This window comes from Stegastes partitus, unplaced genomic scaffold (assembly GCF_000690725.1).
Source record: "Stegastes partitus isolate 25-593 unplaced genomic scaffold, Stegastes_partitus-1.0.2 Scaffold1094, whole genome shotgun sequence".
NCBI lineage: Eukaryota > Metazoa > Chordata > Actinopteri > Pomacentridae > Stegastes > Stegastes partitus.
In genome coordinates, this window is record NW_007578825.1 from 75,047 (window position 1) to 83,705 (window position 8,659).

Here is an 8,659-nt window from a genome sequence, read left to right on the forward strand (position 1 = left end):
ATGTGTATAATCATGTTTCGTCTGTCATTTGTTGGTAAACCTAATTATAAATGTGTCATGTATCTGTACTTTATGCATGTATCTGTGCGTTCATGCATGTGTGTTACAGCTTGAGTGTGTGTGTGTGTGTGTGTGTGTGTGTGTGTGTGAGAAGCTCCATTCTCAGTTGGGCAAAAACAATGGAACCTCTCTGATTACATCTCCCTGTACAGGCGGACAGGGTGTGTGTGTGTGCATGTGTGTGTGTGTGTGTGTGTGTGAAGCTTCAGGGGGGAGGAAAGGGTGGCGGTTGCGGAGGAGGAAAGAGGGGGAGGCAAAGTTTGGACCTCCCCCCTCCTCCACCCTCCACACCACCACCATCCTCCCTCCTTTGCTATTTCTCGCGCACACACTCGTTCCTTCCCCCTTTGCAGCCGCCCGGCATCTCATTGGTTAAATCCCCGGCCATATATTTACGTGATTGGTCAGGGCGGGGTATATATACACAGCATGGGTCGGTTAAATCTGGCCACAAGTTTCAAAACTTTCAACCAGGACAGACAGGCAGAGAGACAGCGTGTCGGACGGCCTGAGTGACGGAGGGAAGTGGAGCTCTGGACAAACCGCTGCACCGCACACTCCAAACAAGAACTGTTGTGTTTTGAGAACAAAAAAAAAGAAAAAGAGAGAGAGAGTGGACGAAAAGAAAAGAGGCAGAGTCATTGTGGATCGTTTTCAGGGGGAATATCCTGCACCACAACTTGTTTGTTTTCTCTTTTCTTCCTCGTCCTTCCCCCTCTCCTCACATCTCGATGCTTTGCTCTGGGATTTGTGCTCCAAATCCATCAAAGTCTTCTCTCGATCCGTCTCCTCTGTGTCATCTGAAACACTTTGAGTTACAATTTCTGTCCAGAACTTTGCAGCCCGACAGACCGAGACAGACGTTTGCAGAATTTCACTCGGACTAAAAAAAAAAAAAAAGAAAAGTCGACTCCAAGCCCGGTTCTGGAATGAATTTAACTGAGCCCAGCTTGTCCAGAGAGGCTCTTCTGCACCCCAACCGGGTGTCTCTCGGGGCCTGGACGTCGGGGACCCCGAGTCCTGCTTCTGATTCAGAAATGGGTTTTGAGCAGAGCCTCTCCGGAGACTGCAGCTCCCCGGACGGCGTGAGGAGAGCCGAGCCGAGGATTTCCCTGACACCCGGTTCGGGGGGGCAGAGTCCTGACCAGGCGGGAGGTGCGTCGGCAGGTGATGGGAAAGCTGTGGGGGCCGAGCAGAGGATCCGCAGGCCCATGAACGCCTTCATGGTGTGGGCCAAAGATGAGAGGAAGCGTCTGGCCCTGCAGAACCCCGACCTGCACAACGCTGTGCTCAGCAAGATGCTCGGTAAGACAAACAACAGCTTCAGCCTCATCAGAGCAGCAACGCAAAATTTCAAAGCAGTTTATCAAAGTCAAAGTTTATCAGTAGAGAAAAAAGTTTTAGTTAAAAAAATTGTGTAATTAAATATTGAAAAGACTTTTGCTTGGACTGCTGTGTCCCTCTAAATCACTCACACTGTCCCAGTAGCACTAATGACACCAAACAAACCACAAATAGCATCATGTTAGAACCACTGCTTAAAAAAAACAACACTATATATATGTTTTACATTCTTTTACAATATTTTTTAAACAAAACTATTCACTATATGTGCAGCATTTACATTCTGATTGGAGCTTTATTTTGTTTAGACTGAATATTTGCTGCCTCTGCCCATAAACTGCGCAAAAAACTTTTACTTTGAGATTGTTATTTTTAAAAATTGACCCACTTATATCCTCTCACTTTGCTCAATTAATGTTTTGGCATTTTGTATAATTTTATTATCAAGTCCGTTTGATGGTTGGCTTTAAGTTTAGTTTTTATTGAATTCCTGTAGATCATATTCACGCCACGTTTGAGGAATTTATGTGTTCATTCTTTACTGCTGAAGCCTTAAACAGACATGCTGTAATAAATTATGATTGGTTCCACGATAACTGTGTACCATCTAAATTATTCTGTTTGATGAATATATTAATTCTTACCAAGATCTTCGCAGTAAAGCCACTGAAGTGATCCTTTTTTGCACGTGACAATCACTTGGAAAGAGTCATAAGTTTGCAGCGACGGGGTACGTGGGAGGAAAATTCCAAAATGTCCTTAGAAACCTCTTAAACCACCCATAAGTCACTGCTCCCCTGTCCGTCCATGTGCTCATTACGTTCCAAACGCCATAGTTTGTCAAAAATAAGGAATCCACTATAGTTGACAGGAATCCAAGCCGACCACAAGCCCTCCTTCAGTCTCCTCGAGGAGGAAAAAGTGCAAACATTTTATGACCACCTCTTAACTACTCGGGAGGTGAGAGTTTGACAAAAAGATTTGGGGTTTATCAGTACAAGAGGAGGCAATTAAATGAGTCGAGGAGGCACGTATTTTTTGGTTGTTTCATGACATTTTTTTCTTTATGGCTTTTGACGGCAACATGCTTTGTTTTGTTTTTTTTTCTCTGAATATTGGCATAACCTTAATGCATCACACTCATGCAGTGTTTCACATTAATGCTGAGAGCTGCTCAGTCCAATCACACTTGACAGCTGGAGCTCATCTGCAGCCGCAGCACGTTTTCAGAGCCGCTCGAATTCAAACTTTCTGGAAGAAAATATGCTGAGCAGATCTCGAGGCTGGTGGCATCTACAACATTTATGACAAACCGAGAGCGTAATTGCTTAATGAAACGTATAAATACATCCAACAGGTGGCTACAACACAATGGTTTATGTCGGGAAAAACTCAGAGGACATTATGAAACCCCCCCCGCATAAAATTAGGCCACGAGAGGAGTTTGAGGATGTTGACATGTAGAGACATGTTTCCTCGGGATAGGATGCATATTGATTCAGCATTCAGGCAGTTCACAGGTACTTATGTAGCTGCCACTTGAGCTGTTGCAGGGTTAGGACTTCACTGCTTTTACTCTGATATATTCATTCATTTACTCTTTTTGCGTCTCTACTTAAATAAGAAATAAAAACAGGCAGTTGACAGTCCCAGATCATTGCCCGAATTATCCTAATGTATTAATTACAATATATACTAATGGACCAGGTATGTTGGGGAAAACTGGTTCAGTGCAGCACATCTGTTAAACAGCTTGCTTAAATAAAAGGCATGATTATTGTAGCTTAGATGTTGATTCAACTTAAAACAATGAGTCAAACATTTGATTGACACAATTATTTACTTACTTTAAAGCATAAATGTTGGTTTCCACTGGTTATAGCTCCATAAAGCCTTCGGTTCTGGGACACTAGCTGGGCATAATAAGCAGTCTGAATATACAGCATCTGGATTGTTCCTCAAAAATTGTGTTTGTCACTATTTTATCACATATTTAGACATATTGATTGATAAATAAAGCAATTCTCCCATCCCAAGACTTGACACAGGAGTAGTAGCAGTGCCTTTCTTATGTATATAATGGAAATGTCATTTATTATTTTGTAATCTTGTCTTCTCCACCTCCTCCAGGTCAGTCATGGAAGGCCCTGAGCGCCACAGACAAGCGACCATTTGTGGAAGAAGCAGAGCGACTCCGTGTCCAACACCTCCAGGATCACCCCAACTACAAGTACAGGCCTCGCCGCAAGAAGACCACCAAGAAGCTCAAGCGGGTTGAACCGGGGCTCCTGCTGCACAGCTTAGCCCAGGGTGGGGCAGCAGGCCTTGGCTTAGGACCTGCCATCAGCCCCTTGGGTGTAGAAAGTGTCTCTGGAGGTTCTCCCTACGGACATCCAGGAGCCCACCCTCCACACCACCATCATCCCCACCACCTGCTGCCATCTCTGGGGCACTTCAGGGACCTCCAGGCCCCGGGACACCCAGAGCTTGAGAGCTATGGCTTGCCAACTCCAGAGATGTCCCCTCTGGATGTTCTGGAAGACGGAGCTGGGGAATCGGTGTTTTTCCCTCAGCATATGCAAGAGGAAGCAGGGATGGGAGGTTGGAACGGGTACCACCACCACCTTCACCATCACAACCAGCACTACAGCCACCACTACAACAACCACAGTCACCACAACTCTATACATGGTCAGGGTTCTGGGATGAGTGTTAGTGCCAGTTTAAACAGTGGTATGAATTCTAGTCTGAGTCCTGGTAGAAGCTCCAGACTTGATCCTCGAATGAGCTCCGCCGAATCAAACATGACCTCCAGCATGAGCTCTGTCACGGCGGTCGGTTCCAAGTTAAATCCTACTCTCGCCTCCAGTCACCAAGTCACCTTGAGGAGCCCCGTCAAGTGCCCACCGTCTATCCCCGACTCCTCCTCCCCTGTATCCTACCCCCAGCCCCCCATCAGCCACCCTGAGCCAATAAAATGCCACCAACCCCCCCTGAGCGCTGCTCCTGTCACCTACTTCAACCAAATCTACGGCAGCGGCAGCCCCAACGCCACCCATTTCACCCCTTCTCATCTGGGGCAGCTTTCCCCTCCTCCTGAAACTTCCCCTTCTTCTTGCTCAAACGCCTCCATCCCCCCTCCTTCAACCTTCCTTCCCTCCGTGCACTTAGACCACTTAAATCCAGAATCCTCTGGCCATTTGGGATCCTCGTCTGCTGAATTTTGGTCTGAAGTGGACAGGCATGAATTTGACCAGTATGTAAACATTGGACGGAATCGAGAGGAGGCCTATGGACTCATCGGGGGATGTGGGGGTGGATCAAAAGTCCTGGGCGGGCGTAGCAGCACTAGCGTAGGTAGTAGCAATAACAGCATCGTTAACGGCGTCCTCCACAGGGACGTCAGTGGTATCATGAGCGGGGTCGGTGGGTGCGATGATGGGAGCAGCCCTCTGATATCTGCTCTTTCTGACGCCAGCAGTGCCGTCTATTACAGCGCCTGCATCACTGGATAAACTCTCCATGGTGTCATTTCTTATATGTGCCTCCTGTTATTGTGTTGACTCATTACAACCGTCTGACGTGACAGGAAGAAAGTATGGTGGGAAACTGAGTTTCGGCTCATACTTTTAGTCATTGTCATGTCTTGCTTATCTCTCACTGATTAACAGTCGAAATTTAACAGTTTCTCTAAATGCTAAAAAAATAAAAAATGCAGATGAGTCATTTCATCAGACACATACTGGAGCCAAATGCAGTCTTGATCACAAACTCGAGCAGCTTTCTTTTGCAGGCTGTTGTGGCGGGGGAGTTAAATTTATTAACCTGCAAACACACATAACCCCTGATCCACATGATTGTTTGTAGGATTTATGGGTTTTATCAGTTAGATTGCCAGTTCTTGCCCCCTTTGTAGGCAGAGGTTTTAGCAGCAGGGTTTTCTTTTTGCTGAGGAGTTTCGCCTTTAGCACAAAAACAAAACAGAAAACACTCAACATTTCAGCTGCATCACTCTGAAGTTGATGCTCTTTATCATGATGTATGATCCAAATGAGCACTAAAACAATATGACAGTGCGTCACTCTGCTTTAATTTGGGATGTGTTTAATTACTACAATGTTTTCTACAGTTTTTAATTATTAGGAAGGATGCTAGATCTTGGAGCTAGCGTGACAAATTTTTGTCTTTATCAATATGCATTTATGGCATAAAATTGCATCATCTGTGTGGTTCAGGGACACCAGAAAATGCTAATCTGTGTTGAAGTACCTTTGAGCAAGACACTAACTCTTGCTCTGTTTCTCTGCTCCCCTGGTCACACACAGCATACTGCAGGAGGACTTATATGAGCACAAAGAACCTGTAATCGCTGTATATCAGAAACGTCTGTGACAAATTGTCATCTCATATCATTTTTGACATTTCATCTCAGGACCAGACACGCGTTCGTCTCCACAGAACTTTGGAAAATTTGAAACAAGTTCACCTCGTTCGCCGAATGCGAACGACAAACTCGTGGGATTCGCAGAAAGAGAAAAAAAAAAAAAAAAGACTCAATGGGAGAGACTTGTTCCAACCTCCGCATATATCCCAGCAGTGTTGTCGGGAAAAGCCTTGGCCACTAACCCAGAACACACCACCGATGTCTCCCACAAACTATCAGGATGTTTTACAAGCCGAGTCGGGTTTCTTTCTGACCGTGATGCATGCCATTCCCTCCGCGGCTCAGTCCATGACAGGGCCTCGTGTCAAACCCCGTGCCAAAATCTGCGAGTTTTAAGTCGCTGGTGCTTCTTGCCAAACGCTGATATGCTGATGATTCAACGATCATTCCTATCAAACCAGCAGCACTCTCTGGTAAAACAAGCATATCACTCATTTTTTGGTTTATTTTGTTGTTTTTTTAATTAAAAATTTATTTTAAACTTACAGGTCTTATGAAGAATTATTGCAAAGAAGATCAGGAAAATACGCTAATTTAAACTTCAAAAGTCTTTATTTGCAAGTTCTTATGAAGCAACCAGTTTTCAATCACTCTAACTGTTCACGTGTTGGTGTTGGGATTTTATTTGAACCCTTGGTTTGATGTAGCTGTTTACTGTATATAGAGATGTTATGCTTCTTGACATTATGTGAAGGAGAAACTGAGACTATGAAATGTTCTCTTTGCACTGGGTTTAATGTCTGAGCTGTATAGATGGAACACTACTTATGGAAACTTAAATGTCCACATTCTGAAATATGTTTTTTTGTACAGAAAAAAAAAAAAGTTTATGTTGTCTTATAGAGTCTTATTTTTCTTCAAGCAAAACTGTTTAGGATACTTGTGCGGTAAGTATGGTGAAGGAGCGGGACGGCAATTAAGTCAAGCTTAGCAAGAATCAGATGAGCCTTTATCAAAATTAACATGCTGTAATTAATTTCTTTAATGCATAAACACCAAATCATAGAAGGAAATTTGCTTTTTTTACTTTTTCTGTTTGGATTTAATATTTGGGACAGAAAAGGTTATGGAGAGATGCTGGTAGGCAAATTTATTTATGTTTTTTTATTTTTATTTTTTAAACTTTGCACTGCTCTTGCTGCTCAGCCAGGCTATTTGCCTCCCTGATTCATCACCATACTTAAACCACAGGTGTAAAAAAATGTTCAACTATTCCCACTGGTCTATTTCAATGTTCATTCAAAATGTTGTATATTAAGGAATTTGCCTTTTTATAGTTCTAAAGATCTCTCGTAGATCTCTATGGGTCTTACGTTTCGTTCTACAAATGACTCGTCCTCCCACGCCTGTGTCGGAAATTAAAACGAAAATTTGTGGTTTTGTTTGTGCTGAGAAGTCAACAAGTTGTAGCCACTGTAGAGGTCTCTCTGTATGTGTTTATGCAGCATCTATCCTGTAATAGTTTTGTATACAGTGGAGGCAGAAACCAGAAGTCTCTCTTCAAAAGATTTATCCTACATCTGCTATTCATTAGTCCTAAAGACAATGCTTTTTTTTCCCCTCCTTTTTTTTTTTAAATACATGAAACAGTAGAACAAAATGGAGTATCCTGTACAGTGAAACCAGTTACATTTGCCACACAGTTCTGAAAACGAAGCAATAGTATGTTTTACGAAACCTCTAGAGGATGGAGTCACAGAGAAGCAGCAGTTCATGCAAAGTATTAAAAAAATACTTCTACATCTGCATTCGGCATTCTTTTCTGTTGACACCAGAGTCTTGTTTCCATTTTAATTTACTGTGACGCACAAAGACATCAGAGAGACAGGCGTTTTTTTGGAGTCGTGCAATAACTCTGGGGCTTTTGGTAATAATTATCTGAAGAAAAAAAGAAAAGGAAAAAAAACAAAAAAACAAGAAAGAAACACCCAAGATTTTGGGATTAAAACAAAGGACATTTTTCTCAGCAGTCATATAACGACAAATTAAAGCCAAGATTTTCCCAGAAGTGTCACTGTGATGCTTCTAAATGTGTCTGACAGGGATCGTTTTTACATTTTCTAAGTGCAGAAAATGGTTTTGTTTGTGTTTGTATATTTGAAAAATGGAGCTGTAAATGGATCTGTTCAATTTTATACAAAAATGTACAAAATAAACACTTCTAAAGTTGCACGCTGGCTTCTGAGTCTTCTCCTTTTTGCTATTGCTGCTTTGAGTTAATCGTTTATACTGTAAGAAACTATGATGTGAATTGACAAAAACAATAACCTAACCTTTTATGAAATGTTTTTGGCTTCACGGTCAGTCTTGCATGTTCTCTTTTGAGAGCCAACAGATAATGACCATGTGTCATTCTTACATCACACAATGGACTTTGAGCCAAATTCATTGTATTTGTGTAACAGAGTTTGAATGTGATGAACTTCAGTTTATTTTTAAACAGATCTTTTTTCTTTATTGTTTGAAAAGGATCAATTTGGAAAGTCAAACAGTAGCAGGATGGTATGATTCAGGACTTGACCCCGGGTCATCAGACTCGGAGGCAGACATATCCACCCAGTCATCACCACTTCATTTTCCACTGCATCATTTTAATGTCATATTGCTTCCCATTTGTAGTCATGCATCTTTCCTGTAGCCCTTTGATGGTAAAAGACATTGCACATAAAACGGTGTACAAGGCATCTACTAAATGCGTACTGTATCGTTTGGATAAATGTGATGCCACAAGTTTCAGGTTGGGATATCTCAATACTGTGTGTTGCTCCCAGCTATACTGGTATAATTTGCTAAAGCTGTTCCCAGTGGGCA

The 8,659-nt window shown here is 42.7% G+C and overlaps 1 protein-coding gene across 1 annotated transcript; it reads left to right on the forward strand.

Annotated features, from left to right (window-relative positions):
* Window positions 1-512: 512 nt before the first annotated feature.
* sox18 (SRY-box transcription factor 18) lies at window positions 513-8,022 on the forward strand. Its single transcript, XM_008296010.1, has 2 exons — window positions 513-1,365; window positions 3,535-8,022. The coding sequence occupies exons 1-2, from the start codon at window positions 990-992 to the stop codon at window positions 4,917-4,919; spliced, it is 1,761 nt and encodes a 586-aa protein (XP_008294232.1). The 5' UTR covers window positions 513-989; the 3' UTR covers window positions 4,920-8,022.
* The last annotated feature ends 637 nt before the right edge of the window (window positions 8,023-8,659 follow it).

Coding starts and splice junctions, on each gene's coding strand:
- sox18 (XM_008296010.1), top strand. CDS start 990: ATGAATTTAACTGAGCCCAGCTTGTCCAGAGAGGCTCTTCTGCACCCC. Junction 1,366..3,534: donor TGTGCTCAGCAAGATGCTCG/GTAAGACAAACA, acceptor CACCTCCTCCAG/GTCAGTCATGGAAGGCCCTG.